Genomic DNA, 21,836 nt, shown 5'->3' with positions numbered 1-21,836 from the left:
GCTTTATTTAATAAAGGAGGCAGAGCTCTCTTCTGTCTCTCCCCTCCCTCTTCCCCTCCCTCATCCTCACCCAAGTTTCTGTAACTCTTTCAAATGTCTCCTCCATCTTAGAACTAGATTCACAGGAGGCGCAAAGATACAGCCTCAAAAATAAATTGAGAGGCCAGAGTAGTATTTTCAAAGTCATGTCACATTTTTTAAGGTACTCAAAGACTCAAAACTTCTCAAACTCAAATTTCTATGGAGACGGTTCTCATTTGTAGTGGCATACAGGAAAATCTTAGTTTGTTCCCTGTTTTAAGTAAATGTAGTCCATCATTAAGCCTCCATTTTCATCCAAGATTTTAGAAAAACATTTCTGTCTGGATTACGCTCGGGTCAAAGTCAACTACGACTTGCTGCCACAAACACCTGTACTCAGCATCAGCTTAGCCTTTAACCCAGTGGTCTTAATCAGCAGTCTGACAATCTGTATTAGCATCAGTAATATGGCTCTGGATTGGTTAATATTTTACCTGCCAAACAGGTCCTGAGGAAATTGTTGAAGCCGATTTAGGAAGATCAACGGGAGAAAAGTAGTCCAAATGCACATTAAGCCCATCAGCTGTTTCCATGATTCCTGAGTCTGAGGTTGAATCAGAGCCTGTTGAGGGAAGGAGGTGATGAATTTTATCATTAAAGAAGCTCATGAAGTCGTTGCTACTGAGCTCTAAAGGAACACAAGGATCAGTGGAGTTCTGGCTCTTTGTCAGCCTGGCTAACGTGCTGAACAGAAATCTAGGGTTGTTTTTATTTTCTTCTATCAGTGAGGAGTAGTGGGTGGCTCTGGCCTTTCTATAGGTTTTCAGACTGTCTTGCCAGATTTAGTGGGAGTCTTCCAATATTGCTTAAGTTTGCGAGTCTGGAAGTTATACCAGGGAGCTCGTCTCTTTTCTTTGATTATCTTCTTTTTAGAGGGGCGATGGAGTCTCGTGTCATTCGCAGTGAGCCTGCAGCACTATCGACCAGATAATCAATGTGGGAGGGGCTCAGATTAGCATGGGGGTCATCCACAGCACAGAGACACACTGGCTGAAATACTGAAGGAATCACTTCCTTAAATTAGGCAACAGCACTTTCAGATAAGCATCTAGTGAGGACATTATTGTCATGTAGTGCATAGTCCAGTAACAAGAAATCAAAAGTTATGGTCCAATAGAATAGAGTTATGTGGAAAGACTGTTAACTGTTCAATTTCAACACCATATGCATTTAACGATAAATAAAAAGCATAAAAATAAGGCTTTTATGAAAACACTGAATAAAAAATTGCTTACCAACACACAAACCATTCATAATTGCTAAATTTAAGCTAGCTGATGAGATACAGTTATATGACTATAGAAATAGCGAGACAATGGCTAAAAGAAAGTGAGACCTACGAGTGCTAGCTTAGAATAAAATGTACAGCGAGTGATTAGGCGTGACAATGAAGCATTAAATAGATCCAGTTAAGTTGAAAACGCCAAGATGCTATCGACAGCACAGTACACAGAAGCTCTGACAAACTGGAAGTGATCTGCACCAGCAAGACTCTCTGGAATGCGATTACGGACATCCCCCATGCAATAAGGTGAATCGGAAAGGAGATGTCTGTCACAAATGCTATATAGCTGAGCCACATCGTCAGTGACACACCACTTAACTTGACAAAGTGGTGTGAAATCAGACGCTAACAAAAAGAAAAGAAAATAGACAAAATAGAAAACAGACAAATTTGACTTTTAATGTAACAAACTTGTTAGAATCATGACAATAATTTCAATAACATCATTTGTCTGTTTAATGTCTAGTTCAAAAGTTAGTTTTCGATTTTCATTGGAAATCCAAGATGGCCACCAAACGGACCCTTGAGACCATATTTCAAATTAGGATGGAAGATGGAAAAATATATCAGTCGTATCAACCCCATCCTCCCACCTGACTATTCTGTTATTTTGTGATATAGAAGAAGATGAGAGTGTTTATGCACACCTCATATCTAATGCCGGATTCAGAAGACACACTGTTTTTGTTTGATATTGTGTCAGGTGAAGTGGTTATAGAGTCATAAATTCTTGCCAAAACGTGGCTGAGAGACATGATAGTCTATATGTTGGTGTGTCGTCTTTCCTGGCAATAATATAATATTGATGCACATTTGTGTTCCCTACATTCTACGTCTGCTGGATCTAACTATTATTGGGCTGATTGTACAGTATGAAATTCAACACGTTATCCTGCCACGTGTTTCCCAAATTTCCCAGAATACCTCTTTGACAAACTTTGGATCTTGTTGCGTGGTATAAATGAGACGCAGAGAGCCCAACAGTTGGATTCGTCGCTCACAAAACGCCACAGCGACGCTGATGTCAACATGTAAGCTCACGTGAGAACACAGTCTTGTTGCTGCATCGCCTTCTAGCTCATTCTTCACTTTGACTCTGTGGGCTTAACACGAGACTACTGTGAATATTTGACACTGCTGAACAACCTTTTACTTATTTACTTATTCACACTCATCACTCACTTATTTGACCTTCTTAGATGAATCACATGGAGACAGGACGTTGGGGGAGGAATGATGATTAAAAAATGTTCCAGTCAGGTGTTTATTCATCTTTATGAATAAGTATTTATGAATAAGTTTTTAGCACCTTTAGAGTGTACTTACTATAGTGTATTTATAGTGTAATTACTATAATTTAAGTGTGTAAAGTGTCCATGTGATGTTTTTAACTTTAAATTAAAGGTAGGAGTGATGCCGCCCCCTTTGAAAGACCCAGTGGAATAACAAAACACAACCAGCTTGAAAACAAGAACAGCAGGATTCCATGAGCACGTTTGGTCCCACCTCATGTTAAACTTCATCATTTCATATCCTGGAAAGTGTTTCTATCTGTTTTTATTATGCATGGAAAGATAGTCTGTTGTGTCTTTTCCAATCACTTACTTATAAACACCCCAGTTGGAAATGTACCTCATAAGGGTTTTTCCAAATTCTATCATGCAGATATTATTTTGTTCAGGTTTTGCCTCAACTCTGATTTCATTCGTGCTGCTCCCAGCGTTTGAAATGACGCCGAACAAGTATGAGCATACACATTCTGTGTAATGTGGGCACAACATTCAGTGACGGCAGTAACACAAATGACACGATGCACAACACACGGAAAAAATAAAATAAACTGGTCCAACGGCGCTGTGTTGTGTTGTGTTGTGTTCTTCCTCTCTGTACCATCACCAGGTATGAAGTTTAGTCTGTATAAAGGTCACTCTGCACAAAGGTGACGGGAACTTGGAGCAGCGGGTAAAAAGCCCACAGGAGGAGGAGCCAGACTGTAAAATCCTGTCAGACTGAGAAGTGTGAGTCATTCCAGACTGGTTTTAGATCTGTAACTTGATGTCACAGCTCAGTGTCACATACAGTGACGAAATGAAAACGTGTGGTTTTCAAATCAGACTAACAAAAGCAACAGTCCTATTTTAATATCACATTATTGTGAATTTGCATGTATGTTTTCCATGAATTTGAACATTTTAATCAATAGTAATTACACAAGCAGTGTTATATCTCATAACACATTATCATATTTCCCTCTCGTCCCACATTCACCTGTCTGATAATGTCAAGGTGTAATGACCCACACCAGTGGGGGTTTTTTGTGTGTTTTTTTAAAGAGTATTTATGTTTTGTGAAGTACAGGAAGTACAGCCGTATATATTGTACGTGCACATTAACATACAGTCTCCTACCAACAATCAACACTGACTTTTATTAGAATTATGAAATGTTTTAGTCACCTAAAACAAAACAGATCTTAACTATACTGCAGCTGCGACATGCATGTTGATTAAAACATTCAGTGGAATCATAATGGAACATGATCTAGGATTTTACAGAGTCATCCCATATCAGCACTCTGATGAGTTGGTTGGTGAGCGTGAATGATTAGGAAAACATCTGAGGAGATTAACCAGCTATTGTTGAGCACGCTTACCCCCAAATTTCTTGCTGATCCGGTTAGTTAACAAACAGCCTCTGTCTGCATGTCAGCCTCTCAGTGCCGTGCACACTAATATAAATGTAGTATTTACTAAATACTGAAATTCTCTTACTAGTGCAGCATTTTGCAGTTGGTGTTCAAGTACTTAATCTTTCCTGTTGTGTTTTAACAGGTCACTTGGTCACTAATGCCTAATGCCACTAACGTTTCCCCTTAACTTGAAGACGAACTTGAAGAAAAATATTTTTTACATTTACTGTAATTATATGTAAGTTTCTTTTAAATGCAAGTTGATTGTTTAGATCATTTCAATAATGAATATAAAAAAACATGTTCCCTACAAAATCTTGAGTCATGATTATCATGAGTTTGTATTTTTTTCTTCATTAGTTCATTAGTAGTAAATTGGGACACTGTATTAAACTGACTTTATTTGCTAACCTGTGCTGTGTGTTCAGCCTAAGATGGGTGTGTTTGCTCTGGTGTCGTGCCAGCCGGCGGTCTCGGGGTGACTGGGTTCAAGCCTTGAACCCAACTCTACCGGCCAGGATACACCCCGAGCTTATCATCACATCACATGCTGGATGTGGCACAGTTTTTGTGTGTGTGTGTGTGTGTGTGTGTGTGTGTGAACTGTTGCTGTCAGATTTAAAACAGAAGAATGAAAACTGGCTTGATTCTTGTATATTTTAAGAAATGTTTGCGTTTGTGTTCTACATTGCACTGTTGTTCCTGGAAACACTGAGATACACGAACATAATACAAAGCTGGCTTTGTTGTAGCTTCTGCAATGACAGAAAAGGCTCTTTGGGAGTTACTGTGCTAAAGTAGGTTGTATTGCACTGATTTCAACCGGCCATTACAGGATACTCAAGACAAACGAGCATCAGAGCAAGACAGACCTGACTGAGGTGTTTTATTTCTCTTCTTACTGGTCAAAAAATATCAGTCTTATACTTTACATATCATTAAAACTGCTGGCGAAGGCTAAACGTAGATTTGGTAATTCACGTCAGTGTTAATGACACCTGATTACGGCAATCGGAGGTCACTAAAATTAATGTGGAGTCGGTGTATAACTTTGCCAAAACAATGTCAGACTCCAACCTGACCAGTGATGACATGTACAGCCGCATGTCATCATTTAACCGCTGGCTGTTGAGGTGGTGCCCAGCTAACAATGTGGGCTTCATAGACAATTGGAAGTCAAAATTTTGGAAGAGACGGCATCCATCCCACTTTGGACGGAGCTGCTCTCTTATCTAGAAATATGGCGAAGTTTATAAATCCTAAAACTTGACAATCCAGAGTCGAGACAAGGAAGCAGAGCTGCAGTCTTACACACTTCTCTGCTCCTCCGTTAGAACAGTCACCCACCCAACATCCTATAGAGACTGTGTCCGTCCCCCGACCACTCAGATCATTTAGATCTATTAAGTCCAACAGGAGAGGAGTTCAGCATCAACATTTAATCAGAGTTAATACCACTGATACTATGAAACAGGACAGGAGAGTGAAATGTGGACTTTTAAACATCAGATCTCTGCTGTCCAAAGCTGTTTTAGTAAACGATCTGATATCTGACCATGAAATTGATTTATTGTGTCTGACTGAAGCCTGGCTACGTCCTGAGGAGTATGTTAGCCTTAATGAGGCCACTCCTCCCAGTCATACTAATACTCACATTCCCAGAGATTCTGGACGTGGAGGTGGAGTTGCAGCAATCTTTAACTCTAGTTTAATAGTCCAACCTAGACCCAAACTTAATTATAACTCCTTTGAAAGTCTTACTCTTAGTTTTTCACACCCAACCTGGAAACTCTAAAACCAGTGTTGGTTGTCACAGTGTACCGCCCTCCTGGTCCAGACTCTGAATTCTTAACTGAGTTTTCAGAGTTTTTATCAGATTTAGTCCTCAGTGTGGACAAAGTGATTATAGTAGGTGACTTTAATATTCATGTGGATAATGATAATGATAGTCTTAGCACTGCTTTTGTCTCACTATTGGACTCAATTGGCTTCTCCCAGAGTGTAAATGAACCAACTCACTGTTTTAACCACACTCTTGACCTTGTTTTGGCTTATGGTGTTGAGAGTGAACAGCTAACAGTCTTTCCACATAACTCTATTTTATCAGACCATTACCTGTTAACATTTGATTTCTTGCTACTGGACTATGGTCTATATGACAGAGAGGTCCTCACTAGATCCTTATCTGATAGTGCTGTTGCCAAATTTAAGGAGGTGATTCCTTCAGTATTTCAGCCTGTGTATCTGGTCGATAGTGCTGCAGGCTCACTGCGAATGACACTAGACTCTATTGCCCCTCTAAAAAAGAAGAGAATTAAAGAAAAGAGACAAGCTCCCTGGTATAACTCCCAGACACGTGAGCTTAAGCAACACTCACGAAGGCTAGAAAGGACATGGCGGGCCACCAAAGTGGAAGAATCCCGTTTAATCTGGCAAGATAGTCTGAAAACCTATAGAAAGGCCCTCTGTAATGCCAGAGCAGCCTACTACTCCTCATTAATAGAAGGTCCAACCTCAAACCTAGGAACCATAGAAACAGCTGTTACACCTGATGTGTATTTTGACTGTTTTTCTCCCATTGATCTTTCTGAATTGGCCTCAATAATCTCCTCATCTAGACTGTCAACATGTCTCCTAGACCCCATTCCTACTGGACTCCTTAAAGAGGTCCTGCCCCTAATTAACACGTCCTTACTGGATATGACAAATCAGTCTCTACTAACAGGCTATGTACCTCAGTCCTTCAAAGTAGCAGTAATTAAACCTCTCCTGAAAAAGCCTACTCTTGATTCAGGTGTGTTAGCTAACTATAGACCTACATCCAACCTTCCCTTTCTCTCCAACATCCTGGAGAAAGTTGTAGCCAACCAGCTGTGTAATTTTCTAAACTCTAATAGTCTATTTGAGGATTTTCAGTCAGATTCACAGCACAGAAACAGCACTGGTGAAGGTTACAAACGACCTCCTTATGGCATCAGACAGAGGACTTCTCTCTGTCCTGGTCTTGTTAGACCTGAGTGCTGCTTTCGACACCATCGACCATCACATCCTGTTACAGAGACTGGAACAGTTCACTGGTATAAAAGGAGCTGCATTAAGCTGGTTTAAGTCCTATTTATTAGATCGATTTCAGTTTGTACATGTTAACAATGAGTCCTCTGTCTGTCTGGAAGAGTTTGATCACTAAAGTTGAGAAGATATAAACTTCATTTATCAAGAATAAATCACATTGTCACAATCATTTCACGAGAAGAGGTAAAAAAAACATTTTATTCCAACTTTATGGGCAACAGTGTATAATAACCTAATAAAAGCTCCATATTGAACAAACAGCCATGAAATCATGACGTGTGACGTCTTTATACTGCACTTCAGTGTACCTTTGACAGTGGTTTCTAACAGCAGGCCAAGCATCGGTCTAAATTATGTTTGAGGTGCGGTGAGGTTTGGTAGTTAACCCTTCATTATCACTCAGAGGGCTCCTGACCTATTTGTCACAATTCGGATCAGATCGTGAGTCTCAGTTTTCCTGTTGAGGTTACTGGGTCCACATGGGAGTAATCTGAGGGTCTGCTCTATTTCTGACTGCTCTCCATTCACATGTTTGAACTGAGTTCACTGAGCAACATGACTCTGCAGGACAGGAGGACAGGGAGTCACATATATCATACTCATGCACACGTGCATTCGTGCAAACACACTGACACACACATATTTATATATAGATATATATATATTTATATATATGCTGACCCAAGACACCTCAGAGACTTAAAAAGTATCACACACACACACACACACACACAACTGACTAAGCCCACATGTGGTTTATGCAGGTTGTTTTGCACATGTACTTTCTAAAAATGCTCTTTCATCACTGGAATGACACAAAGAACTCGTTGTTAAGGGCAAAGTGTGTGTGTGTGTGTGTGTGTGTGTGTGTGTCTCATGTATGGGGACATAAATCTGTTCACACAGTCACATTGTGGGGCCTTTTGGAGACAAAATGCAAGTCCCCCTAATGAAAAGCATTAAACCCTCTAAACACACATTAAACACAGAACATTTGAACTTGGTGAGCAGAGAGACGGAGATGATGTTAGACATTAGTGACCCAGTTAACTCACACAGACAGGAGGGAATGTAACACACACACACACACACACACACACACACACACACACACACACACACACACAGGTACACAGTATGTGTTGCTGGTGGATTTATGGCTTAGAACCACTTTCCTTTAAACGCACAATTGCATGTTGACAGTGTCTTTAAAATCAATTACAAACAACCACATGACACATGTTCATCATTGTTGCATTACTTATAAAATCACTGCACATTAAAGGGCATAAAAACAGACAGAATATAAAAAGAGGCCTATACAGAGGACTGTACATATGTGCAGAGAGTCGCATTGTGTTTGCACCAGGCTGAAAGTGTTGAGTCAGCACTTTCACAATAGATGTTTGCTTTGATAAGCACATCACGCGTTTAAATGGGACAGTAGTAACTGCTGTTGCACTCATGCTGCAGTGAACCAGTCACACACACGTGAAAATACAAACAAGGTGTTACGAGACATTTCATCAGCAGCATACATGGACAGCATTTACAGAAGAGGAGACAAACTGTGATCAAACATCACTCATAAGACCGTTAATATTTGTATTGTAAGTATTTCCAAAAGGCCACGTCACTCCATCTATTGATGGCTGTATGGTTTTGACACAGTTTGACACAGATGCTGATTAGTGGGGACACGCTTTGTTTTCAATTTTGCCTTCGATCCACTTCGTCATGAGCTTTCTGCTTGTTCTCCAGAAGTGTTGCTCTGTGATTCATAGTCCACGTATGCCATCTATGGCAGCAGTCCTTCACCTGGGGACTGGGACCCCCCCCTCCCCCCTTGCTGTACAAAATAATGCAATACAAATATACAAAAGGTAAATGGGAGACAGCTGATCTTATCTTTTCCATGTGACTACTCATTCATTTAGCATTTCTGCAGTTTATATCTAGAAGGAGAGAAACAGTCCAAATACTGGAAGGCTAAAGATTGTATGAACTCGGGTGAATTGTGATTAATTAGTGCAATTAAAACTTCACTTTTCATTCATTAGAGAGGAAGATGCTGAGATACTGTGACTGTGCTTCCCCCTGCTGGCCACAGCTAAATATTGCAGACAGCTGACGAGGATCAATAAGTAAGAATTTTGTTCTGGCAAAGTTAGTTTGTTTCATTCTTTAGAAACTGATTTTCACATGGTATCAGTTTCTCTTTAGGGAGGCTGTCTCACCTCAAGGTCCATGTAGTAGCTCTTCTGAAGATTTCTGTTTGTCCAGTTGTCAAAGGAACATAAACGTTTGAAAGAACCTCTCATCTCACGTTCTCAAAGAGCAGCTGACTAAACAGTTAACAAGAAAAAAAAGATAACACTCTGAAGAGGAGGATTGTGTTCCTCCTCTTCCTTCCATGAGGTCTCAAGTCAAAAAGATTCATAAAGAAATTAAAATAAGAGACCCAAAACTGTTTTCTATAGGAAAATATAACAAACCTTAGAACCTCTTCGCAACGTGTTGAAACGATGAATCAACTTGTTGATTGACAGAAAATTAATCTTACTAACTGATTAACTGTCTGCTAAAAACAGATTTCTGGTTCCAGCCTATCAAACGTAAGGATCTGCTGCTTTTCAAACTGCTTTCAACGCCGGATAAATAAACTAAATACGGCAGCTTTGGCCTGTAAGAAAAGCTTCTGCGCTGCATTTGTCTGCAGAATTATTGTCTTAATTAACTAATTCATCATTTGGTAATAGTGAAAAAAGCCCATCAGGGTCTCTTGATATATTTCTTCTTACACACAAAACTGAAATGGTTAATTGATTACTCTTCACATGGTTTCATCTCTGAGAAAAACAAAAATCACATCATGAAAATATTAAACAGCTGGAATTGGACTAAATTACATACATTGGGCTTTGCATGTTTGAACATTGCAAACAAACAAAATTAAAGTCTTTCTAGACATTAAAAAAAAAAGAGACCTTAGTGAGAAAACTCATGATCCTCGCTCAGTGTCTGACTCTGTGCTGCCCCCCTGTGGCTGTAAGTATGTACTGCAGGAAGTCAGGAAGGTGGTGGTGGTGGAGGAGGTGGAGGTGGATCACTCCAACTCGTAGGAGCTGCTCTCCAGTTGGACCTTGAGGGACTTGAAGTCGGGCCTGTCGGCTGGCTCGGCACTCCAACATTTCAACATGATCTGGTAGAAGAAGTCGGGACATTTGGGCGGAGCTGGCATCCTGTAGCCTTTGGTGACCTGCTGGTACACTTCCTGGTTGCTAAGGGCTGATGGAGCGAAAGTGAAGCGGGTAGAGAGAGGAAAAAGAAGTGAACTACAATACTTACACAATACAGTGAAAACACTTTAGGAAAAAGTGTTTTCACTGGTGGTTTGATAAGTGACTAGGAATAAAAACCTTACTAGTGGCAAAAGGTGAGAACTGATTTTTCTGGGAGTTGATAGGTGGTGAGTGTGTGGCTGAGTAGGAACTGTAGTTCCCTACATATCACAGCTGGACCCAGAGGTTTACCGTACCATGTATAAATATATCTGACTTGCAGTTCCCTAATCAGCTCCTGCAAAGTGGTGCATAGTTTATTTAATCATCTCGTGAAAATAATTATACTGTAGCACCTTGAACTGTTAGCAGTCTGTCAGTAGGGCTGCATGATTGAATCCTTTTAAGATCACACACTCGATTCAGGCCTTGATTCAGGTTTATGTCTATGTGACAACGATGTGTGTTGTTTGCAGATAGATCCACTGCATCCAACCCCCCCCCCCAAAAAAAAGGAACTCAAAATTTAAAGGGAAACTCAAATAAGGTTTATATATTTCTCCTCCTCCTTCCAGTAACAATGAATCCGATAACAATGATTAATAAATCAAATGCCAATAAAGACGCAGGAGTTGAATGGAGTGACTGTGCACTGATTTGACTAATATCATGATGTTCCTGCAGACTTTGATCTCTCTGGGACAAACATGGAAACATATTTTCCACACGGACTTTGACTCGATATTTCATGTCATAACTTGAACAGTGCTAGAAAGTATCACTGAATCCAAGAAATCCCACCAACCTGGGTAAGGAATGCCTCCATAGGTGGTAATCTCATAGAGCAACACTCCAAAAGACCACACGTCTGACTTGTTGGAGAACTTCCCGTGGCTGATGGCCTCAGGAGCGCTCCACTTGTACGGAATCTTTTTATCTTCTGTGATGTAGAACGGCTCCTGGGGGAGAAATCTTTGTCTTAAAAACTGGTTTTTCACTTCAAAGACACAGACACCCCTCTTCCTTCCCTCCCTTCCTTCCCTCCCTTCCTTCCCTGCCTCCCTCCCTACCTTGATCACTCTGGCCAGTCCAAAGTCTGCCACCTTACAGATGTAGTTCTCTCCCACCAGGACGTTTCGAGCCGCCAGGTCTCTGTGGATGCTGTTCTGCTCCTCCAGGTATGACATCCCATCAGCCACCTGGGCAGCCATGTCAACGAGGGATGCCATGTCTTGATTCTGCCCCTCTGAACCTGAAACAGAGACAAACCCCACAGGTGAAACACTCAGAACCAGGAAGTTCTGTTCAGTAAACAGAACCTCACAGCTAAGACTGAGCTGCATTAGTCACATTTAACATAAAGTTTACTGGTTAAACATTATTCACAGCTTCCTTCCTCTTTTCAGACATAAAATATTTATTTATGCTGTTTATTTTGTGTTTGCCGCATGTTGATTTTATTGGTTATTCTTTTTTTTTTAACTTCTAATCTAATCTAATTCTTGTCTTTTTAATTTAAGGAAGTGATGTTCATGTTTGGCATTTTATTCTCAAAAATAGCTGCACTTTCCTTCTGTAAACAGAAGCTGATATGCTGCTCTGCAAGCCCAACCAGCACAAACTGCATGTCTGGATATATTTCCAAAAGTAGAAGCATTATCTCAAATGTGTCTTCTGCTTAGTTGTACCACACTATTATACCCAAAGACAGCGGTGTGAGTATTTTATAGTATCATTGTTTGTTCATGAGTCAGTTACTGATCTGTTGTGAAATGTGACAGTTCCTCCTTGCACCTCCATGAGCACCAGTAGTTTCTATTGGTTCTGGTGGAGTCTGCCTTCATGTTGATGCTTTTTGGTTTTTAACCTAAAGCAGAACATCAAACCTCACGTTGATTCCTTCACTTCGTCTAACAGCATCATCTGGACAGAATTCCAGTTGTTAATGCTAATTTGGTTTATAACCACAAACTGTACTTCCACTGAGCAGCAAATCTGTGCCGGACTAACACGGTGAGCACTGCAAACATCGTACCTGCTTAACATCAAGCTGCTAGCATGGCTCTAGACCTGTTTCCAGATGACTACTACGATAAAAAGGAGGATTTATTGCAGACCTGTTGCATCATTTTCTCACCTAGTAAGCTGACAACTGAGTGTGTTTTCCAAAGCCAGTCATAGATCAATTTACAGAAACTGAATTTACAGACAGAGCTCTAACCCCAATCTTAACCCCGGGGCATGACACTCTGATAGTTTCTCACAAAAGACGGACATAGAAGACCGCTGAGGTTTACTTCTGAGGAAGTTGAGCAGGCTGCCTTTCTCCATCAGCTCGGTGATGATGTAGTACGGCGACGAGGCCGTGCAGACTGCAAACAGAGAGATGAGGTGACGGTGGCGGAGACGCTTCAGGATCTGAACCTCCCTCTGAAACTCACGGTGATTCAACTCCGAGTCTAGAGGGAGAATGAGAGAATGAAAAGAGGAACAGAGACTAGAGAGGAACAGGGAGGGTAGGACTTTTAGCAATGTGGAGGTTAGCCAGTAAGTCGAAGGACACTCTGTGGTTTGTAACCTCATTTTAAATAATTTTAAGAACAGAAATGTTCATGCAGCTGAGTTAGTATATCTGTTTTGTTTTGACAATAATCGCTCGACTTAACATGTAAATATGATTCCAAAAATATTAAAACAACCTCATCAGGGGTTTTAACAGTTATTAATGGTACTTTTTTACAGTTATTCTTTTGACAGCAGTCATGTTGCTCACACTGCAGACAGCTGGCCAAAATGTCTGACGTGCCAGAAATCCATCTGACTGTCAGATCGATCAGGCAAACAATCAGACATTGTGTCCTCAAACTGAACGTCAAACAAGAACTGATTTGGCAGAAATTCTGCCAGAATCTAAAATGAGTTGAGGGTATCCACTTCATGCTTAAAACCTCGCTTAAATCTAAATTATAACACACTTAGTTCTGGTCTGAACCGCTGCTCTAGGCCTATTTAACCACAGGTAACCATAGTTAAACCAACAGTTAAGCCATTAGTAGTATTACTAGTATATCTTTGGTTCCAGACTGCTGGTTAGACAAAGCAAGCACTTTGAATAGGCCTCCTTGGGCTCAGTGAAGAACACTTAATACAATTTTCCAATTTTCTGACGTTGTAAAGAGTCAGTCTCGTCTCAGTTCCCTTTCCAACATGTTTGCTTCAAGGACGCAAAATGTCATCACTTGACTTAGGTCACATGTGCGATTTAAAAACTACTAGAAGGAAAGAAGAAGTGAGCCCTGGGTGTTACTACACTGGAACAGAGTAGTTAGTGTTGATCTCTGTTATAAGCTGTCAGATCACATCAGTCATCAAGAGCCATCCTCAATAACTTGGCCTGAGTTTCAGTCTGAAGGTATGTTTTAAACGGTGACGCTTTGAAAAGATGAAGCACAAAAGCCATTTACTTCCTGTTTGGATGGGGAGTTTTACATTATTACTCTACAATAAATGAGTCATAAGTGATAAGTGATAAGTGAGCCACTTGACAGACAGCAGTTTAGTGGCTTTGCTTTGTGTTTCCTGATTACTCCCACAATCTGCACTCACTTGTCTCTCTACAGCCTTCTTTTACACACATTTGATCCATTTGTCCTGGGTGAAAACACATTATTGTTTCCACGGACACAACAGTGACACAGACATTAGCATGAGCACAGCCTTCATGCCAAAAACATGATGAATTTCTACTTAACCTGAAAAGAATTTCACTGATTGTTCGACAACAATGATGAATAATCCAACTGCGTGTCACCTCAATTCCACACATAACAACGCTTTACCAGTTAAACCACGCCTAGTTTCACTCAAATGTGGTCCAACATGTTATCAATAATGACAAAAAAAGACAACAAAGGTCAGTTTTCATGTGTTCATAATAGACTTCACCAAACACAATTATGGGCATAAATAGTTGTGATGGATGTGCAAACATGAGAAACATCTGAGTCACCATTTGTAGGACTTTGCACAAACACAAAACATTCAGGTCCACACCGCTGCAGTCGAGTCAGATTTCCATCTGGATTACAGAGGAAAAGCTAGTTTGTATTGGGTTTACTGAAAAGATACTTCCTGACTGGTTTAGGGTTTGCATGCCGATTCTTATTTAACCAGAAACAGCCGTTATAACAGCCACCAGACTCCTTTGACAAAAGCAGTAATTGTACCTTACAGAGCATGGGGGCTGCTGCTATTGTGTGACTTTGGAGTTTTTAAGACATAAAAACTCAACTAGACAAGCAACTCTTGTGTTCTGTAAGGTAAAACTACTGTTTTTGTCAAAGGAGTCTGGTAGCTTTACAGAAAGTGGTATAAAGACTGATTGTGGTTAAACAAAAAGGCTTTCTTTCCATAAAGGGATCCTTTCCATATTGTTGTCAGACACTAAGAATGACAATCTGAGCCTGTCAGCGGCAAAAACAAACACTTTCACTACTCACATATTCCCAAAGGATTATATTACAGCCACTGTAGACCATAACATGGTGCCATGTGCCATGACACACTGTAAGATTAGAGAAATGAGCCACTTCCTACAGTGTCACGAATACATCAGGAGCAAGAATTAGCAGCATGTATGAAATCCCTGCTGCAAGAAAAAGGGTACCAGACTACTAATTATTCTAATCATTGATTAATCTAGTTAGAAGTAAAGTAAAGTAAAGTAAAGTCTTAAAAATGTCAAAATTCCCATCAAACTTTCCCAGAAGCCAAGATGATGTCTTCAATTTGCATGATTTTATCTGAGAGAAGCTGGAAGCAGCCAGTTTGGCTCGATAAAATAAGTCAGATGATGTTAGAATTGTTGCTGATTAATTATGTTGACTAATTGTTTTAGCAACCCGTGATATAAGCCTATATGGACAACCTTTATAGTTTAACTTTAAAGTTTATAAGCCAAACAACATGCACATCTGTGAATCACAGACGGTCTGGAATGGATTGTCACAGCCTCCAGTCCATCTATTAAATCAACAGATGATGAAATACCACTTTTGATGATCTTGATGGCGACATTGATGTGGTTTTTCCAGTGTCCCTGGTACACGTCAGAGAAGTAGCCGCTGCCCAGCTCCTCCTCCAGGGTGAACTCCTCTTTTGGGAGTTCCCATTCATCCACTGGAAAAGGGGTGTTGGGCTTTTTCTGATGAAGGAAACATATATACAAACACTTGTGGGTCAAAAAGAGACACAAATACAGTTTATACATTCACATCCATGTCTCTAGGCAGGATTTAAATGTTGGTTATGATTTACAATAATTATATATTGGATGTAATGATTTTTTTCCCCCATTTACTAATTCAATTTCAGAATCACCGCAAAATGTGGAAACATGACATATGGAAAATCTGTCAATGAAATCCATAAAATGTTGGAAATTACTGAAAAATGTCCATTACAACGTGTGTTTATTCTACGGGGGAGTCATCAAATGTCTTGTTTTGTGGAACAAATAGTCCAAATCCCAAAGATATTCAGTTAACTGTCATATAAGAGAAAGTAAATGAGAAAGTCCTCATGATTCACGAGAGAAAACTGAGGACGTTTTGGCTTTTTGTTTGAAAAAAAAAAGACCAAAACGATTAATCAACTACCAAAATAGTTGATTATTTTCCTGTGTAGTGACTGCTTGTTTCCAGTGAAGTTGATGCAACACAAAAGAAATACTGTTGTGATAACAGGGAACTTGCATGGAAGTCTGTTTTAAAGGCAGAGTACGCGACTTTAGAAGCTTGCACAATCATTTCATTTGGAATGATTGTGCAAAATCGGCAGAGAAAGTGCAGCCGAAGTGTGTGTCACTGCCCAGCATAAAGCACACACTCACTGAGGCTTTAGAGCAAAGCCTGAGGAGGGGAGGGGCTGGATAGTTTTGGTTGGATAATCTAGTTACTCTTGCTAGTTTCTCCATCATTACAGAGCCTGCTTTAGTGGATTCTATACTGAAAACACTCCCATCACTTCAGCAGCATGTTAGGAAGGCACTGCTCAATGGCCCGTATGAACAGAAAGAATGTTTACAGCCAAGCAACGCTGACTACATGTGGGCAGGTGAGTTTGTTTTTAAGACAGACCAGAATCAAACCTACCCTATAAATCCACTTGCAGACTGATGTCATCTATTTAATGTAAAACGTTCTCACAGCAACTGTATAGGAGTGATATTTTTAGGACGTCGTCGCTGAATGTTGCTGAATGACTTCTTGTTTTCACATGACCATGAAATAAGAGGAACACAAACTTGAAGAAGCGCAACGATACCAAAACAGCCAACGCGGCCTGTCGTACCCGTTTGCAGGGGTTTCCCAGCGTGCCCGTGTTGTTCAGGCTGTTGGCGCAGTAGTACTCCACCAAGTCAATCAGAGAGCTGAAGTGGTGGGTGTACTCCACGTGAAAATCCCTGTCGTCTGTTTGGAGGATCTTAAAATGCTTCACCCGACTGCTGGACCTCACTGCAGAGACACACACACACACACACACACAGTGGGAGGAAAACACCAAAGATTGCTGTTTAAGCTGTTGCACAAAACAGAAGAAAAAACTGAAGCAATAATGTGGTGGAAGTTGCTCCTAACACCGTTCTTCCAAATGTTCATCGTTATTTTTGCCACTAACTAACTAATATTTTCCATCAAAAACAAACTTTAAATGATTCGGTTCATCATAACTTGGAACTTATTCTTCGTATGTTTGGCCATCATCTCTCAGTTATCATGACTTTGCATATTCAAGATAAGATAAGATAAGATAACATTTATTGATCCCTCAGTGGGGAAAGTTTGCTGTTACTGCAGCTCAGGGGGAAGGAAATAGTTAACCCTTTAACCTCCTCACCAAGAAAAAAGCTATGAAAAAATTTATTCTTTATATATTTTAGTTCCTTGGGGCACTTATCACAAAAATCAATGTTTTTTTATGAACAGACTCCACATTTTTTGAAATATTGGCCTCTACCAAACGGTTGAGATGTCGTAAGTAAAACATGTTTTCAATAAGATATAGTGAGTCAAAATGTGCTCTACCATATGGTTGAGCAGAAGGTTAAAGGGTTAAAGAAATAGAAAATTAAATAAACAAAATATATACAGAAGAATTATGTAGATTGTGGATTATTGCACAGTTATTGCACAGTTGCCCAGGATTGGGTAGTAATAATAAAGTGCATTAGGTAGTGGTTGTGCTAGTGGTTGGTGCAGCAGGCTATGATGCAGCATTGTACAGTCTGACGCTCCTTCTTACACCTGGGGTGTAACAGTCTTTCACTGAAGGAGCTGCTGAAGGCCCCACAGAGATTTCAGAGATTTCAGAGATCCGAAAGCATGGACACAATGTTAGTCTGATCATCTGACTGCTTGTGTTTATTACCGTCTAGACTACGGAGCAATGGAGACTGGAAATGTCCTTAAAGAGATTCTTTATAGCACTGGAATGTATATAAGGACAAACTCTTATAATGTAACTGTAATGAATTAAATTGTCAGCTTGTTCGGTACCTCGCAAAACCCTTTTAGTCTGATCCAACAGTCCTGCATTAAGTCCTCCCTTCATCCAGGTTATAAAAACAGATTCTTTTAAACTGTGTATAGGAGAAACCTATACCTAACCTCTGTGCCAGAGAGTGAAGCCCAGCAGACCCCTGAAGGTTTCCACACCCCACTTTTGAGGCCACTATTGTAGGTTATGTTGAAAGGTTCAGATTAGTAGGCTGCATGAAAACATAAATACTGACATTTTCTGTGGTTACGCTTGTGCTGTTGTTCTTTGAAAGGGCATCAGTTAAATGCCTTGTGACTGTAATACAGTGCATGGGTGGGCACTGAGAAGGAAGGAAGGAAGAGAATTTTTACAGAGAACTTAATTATCACACATTGTTTATCTGCTGGTGTCTGGGTTTAGTACGGAAACATCATCATTTTATATGTTTTTCTGCTTGTTCTGTGTCTGTGTGTGCATGTGCCGCACTGCACTTAGTAAAGGAATTGTTGGACATTTTGGAAATGATGCTTATTTTCTGTCCAGCAGAGAATTAGATGAGAAGATTGATACTGTGCAAAACAGAAAAGTAAGAATAACAATTTGCCACTTTACTGGGGCTTACGTGCCACATAATTTCTTGGCTCAGACTCCAGGAAGTTACTGGTTCCAGGCAAGAAATAGTCTGGCACACGACCTCAGAAAAACAGCACAGTGACACATCGTTTTTATACCGATCTAAAAAATTAGACACAACATGTTGAGCTCCAGAGATGCTAGTAAGTGGATTCAGTCAGAGGACTTTGTTCTAAGCTAAGCTAAACTTCTTCTGGCTTTGGTTTCATATCAATCTTCTCCAACTTCCTGCCAGGAAGCAAGTAACCATTTTTTCCAAAATGTCAAACTGTTTCTTTAACAAATAGGCAAGTTGTGCCTTTAGCTTCCCTCCCAGCTGCACTGAAATAATAGGTTTTTTTTTTTTCTTTCTGTGCCTTGCAGCGAGCAGCTTGTCAGCCTGCATACAGTTACACAGCAGAACAGACTCAGTGAAGCTCAGCTGATACTGACTGTGGGAGAATGGCCAAATAAGCTGATTGGTACTGTGATCATCTATCTAAGGTCAGGTGATGTGTGATGTTCTCTGTCATCCTTATATTTAAATATATCTTCATCTCCTCTCACTGTATTTGACTGACACCACACGCCTCTCCTTCTCGTCTTGCCTGAAAGAACGTATCCCACGCCATCTTTCTCACTGAGTCGGATGAGGAAAGCTCCCTGCTCATTTCCTAGTCCCAGCAGGTTGCTTTGGGCCTCAAAGCGGTTCATTGGCCCAAAATACCATCTGGATCGAGAGAGAAGACCATAAACAAAAGCAAATATTAGGCAAGTGGTTTCAGATGTTTACCTGTAAATGGTTGAAAGTGAAAGCAAACAAACCAGAATCCGCAATCAGCGTGGCTGAGGTATTTAAAGTGAACATTAGATGGTAATAGATCGCTCAAATGTAAAATTGTGTCATTTGTATAATCAGAAAAAAACAAAAATCAGAAAAAACAGCGACTCTATAAGCATTTTCAGCTTTCCAGCACCTGCTGACATGTGGGAATAACCATGTTACACACTTCCCATTCTGTTGAAGCAATAAACAGACGGGGAGAAAGACAAAACAAGAAGTGGTGAGGCCGACTGTCGTAGTGTTTGCGTACCAGTTTGCATCACTGCTAAGAGACACAGACATGGCACTGACATTATGTAAGCTGCTGTTGGCATGTCTCACAGTGTTGCTTGCAACAGATGGTTGGGGGGGGGTATAACCTCTGTGATGTGACGTGATGTGATGTGAAAAGTAAAAAAAAAAAAAAAAGTGTGGATGTTCACTTGCTGGTAGAAACATCCAGACAATCCAGAGCTCCAAACAGTCCAGTGAGGTGATGATAGACGTGCTTATGTATTATAATATTATATTATTATTATATTGTAAGGAGGATGTGCATGTGTTCAGCACCCAGCAGACTGATGAAGCAGGAGCTGGCTGAACACAAGCGGCTGCTGAGGTTGTATCCTGTTCTTCTGTCCACTTGTCTGCGTTAGTTCAAACTCCACATGATGCTTCCTGGTGACAAGGGCTCTGACATTATTATTATTCGGGGAAGCTTGTAAATCCAGTGGGTGTTTTCATGACTTTTGCCCCTTTACTATCAATATGACCCGTGACAGCTTCCCTGAAATATTGTTTATTCCACAGCAAGTGACATGTGCAGTAAATCACAGTCTGAGCTGCTGAATCAGAGGTGTTCTGAAGTGGTGCACGGCACAAACCCCCACAGCACACAGCTGCAGAGCTAGAAGAAAGTAGAAGAGCACTCACGGTTGCATCTGCAGGGAGTCAGCCCTGCTCAGGTAGTTGTGCGGCACCATCCCGCTGCTCAGGACGCAGCCGTTCTTGTCGATCCTCCTCGCGCTCCACCAGTCCCCCCTGCGGCTGATGACACTGAACATGTCCCCCTCCTGGAAAGACAGCTCATCCTTGTGCCGGGACTCAAACGACCACAAGGCCGTGTAGAGGGAGCCGCCCTCGGACCCCCTGTCCTGCGGAGGCGGACTCGGTGTGGGACTCGGTGTGGGACTCGGTGTGGGACTCGGTGATCTCTCCTCAGCGCTGCTGCTGCTGTCCCTTCCTCCTTCACTAACACTGTTTCCTCCTCCCCCTCCTCCAGACGCAGCCTTTTTGTCGCTGAAAATCCTCTGCCACAGTGCTTCCAGACACGGGCAAGCTTTCCGCAGACACTCACCCATAGATGACCATGAACGGCCCCCTCTTCGAGCCGCCTTCCCCTCCTGGTGCCTCGGAGCGCGTCGGCCCGGAGCCGGCTCCACCTGTCGGGCAGGTGAGAGGAATCCCGGGAATGCCTTCACAGTGTGGGAGTGTGCGCTGCTCGCACTGTGACTGCAGCACCCTGAGGAGAGGACTTCCAACAACTTCCTGATGACAGGCGGTAATGAAGCGCACGCGGACCCGCCTATCATCTGACAGACGGACGCGTCATGAATGTAAAAGCACAAGTGACAGTAAGGTGTGAACAATCCTAGTCAATCAGTACCAAAATGTACCATAGATCATATATCATATCGGTTTATTCTGGATTCTCAGTGCTTCTTTTTGGATATTTTATAATTTCTAATAGAAAAAATAATCTTCTTCCAGCAGCTTCCTTATTATATAAAGGGATGCAATGACCCAACACCAGAATTTAGAACTACACCTAAAATCAGGACCAGGAATCACAGTGACCTCTGCAATCAGATTTTTACTGCGAGTAGGTGCATGAAACCGACTCCAGAGAAATCTGATCACATATTTGTGAGATGAGTGTTTTTATCTTCTCACAGCAGCTCCTTCCAGTCAGGAAGGAGCTGCTGTGAGAGTTCAGACGAGGTGTCAGCTCTGAGACAAACAACAGAGATGTTCACTGATACTTCTATGGCCCCCATGAAAGCTCACTGCTTTGACTTCCGTCTGCAGCATTTGATTTAAAGTTTAAAGCGTTTAGCCTTTTCCTCCTTCCCGCTTGGCCAGGTGAGCAGAGCTTAAAAGATATTCTTGGAATATGTAGCATCTGCTGCCAAGATCTGTAACCTGAGGAGATGACAGGTCACCATGTGCTGTCGTCTTATGATTTCTGAGGTTTCTGAGGTTCACTGTTTAACCTTGTTTGACCTATTCAGCCCATCCACCTGCTCCACTTCCACTTGGACACTTTTCTCTATATTATTTTATACTTTATATTATTTCAACATGATCAAAATATGAACATTGTTGTGTTGCTTAGTGAGGATTATATATTTGATTCTATAAAAACTGGCTTTTTGCTCCTTCATTTTATTTTTC

The 21,836-nt window shown here is 41.0% G+C and overlaps 1 protein-coding gene across 2 annotated transcripts; it reads right to left on the bottom strand.

The window, feature by feature from the left end:
* Nucleotides 1–10,057: 10,057 nt before the first annotated feature.
* Nucleotides 10,058–20,776, bottom strand: ptk6b (PTK6 protein tyrosine kinase 6b). 2 transcript variants are annotated; one of them, XM_070839454.1, is made up of 8 exons: nucleotides 20,316–20,776; nucleotides 19,168–19,289; nucleotides 16,760–16,923; nucleotides 15,458–15,611; nucleotides 12,706–12,867; nucleotides 11,479–11,660; nucleotides 11,214–11,364; nucleotides 10,058–10,415 (listed from the first exon to the last, which is right to left on the bottom strand). In XM_070839454.1, the coding sequence occupies exons 1-8, from the start codon at nucleotides 20,741–20,743 to the stop codon at nucleotides 10,234–10,236; spliced, it is 1,545 nt and encodes a 514-aa protein (XP_070695555.1). In that variant the 5' UTR covers nucleotides 20,744–20,776; the 3' UTR covers nucleotides 10,058–10,233. The 2 variants fall into 2 exon arrangements, with proteins under 2 accessions (XP_070695555.1, XP_070695554.1); XM_070839453.1 differs by having other exon boundaries at nucleotides 10,061–10,415; nucleotides 11,214–11,367.
* Nucleotides 20,777–21,836: the final 1,060 nt, after the last annotated feature.

The sequence above is a fragment of the Pempheris klunzingeri genome, chromosome 11 (genome assembly GCF_042242105.1).
Source record: "Pempheris klunzingeri isolate RE-2024b chromosome 11, fPemKlu1.hap1, whole genome shotgun sequence".
Lineage (NCBI taxonomy): Eukaryota > Metazoa > Chordata > Actinopteri > Acropomatiformes > Pempheridae > Pempheris > Pempheris klunzingeri.
The sequence above is the reverse complement of the archived record's forward strand: the minus strand, read 5'-3'. Positions and strand labels throughout refer to the sequence as shown.

What these genes read in the sequence shown, in the direction of transcription:
- ptk6b (XM_070839453.1), bottom strand. Translation starts at nt 20,743, where the DNA reads ATGGGTGAGTGTCTGCGGAAAGCTTGCCCGTGTCTGGAAGCACTGTGG. An exon ending in CCTGCTCAACTTCCTCAGAA is followed by an intron (nt 11,661 to 12,705) that starts GTAAACCTCAGC and finishes TCTCTGTTTCAG; the next exon opens with GTTCAGAGGGGCAGAATCAA. An exon ending in TGGAGGCATTCCTTACCCAG is followed by an intron (nt 10,416 to 11,213) that starts GTTGGTGGGATT and finishes TCGCTCCATCAG; the next exon opens with CCCTTAGCAACCAGGAAGTG.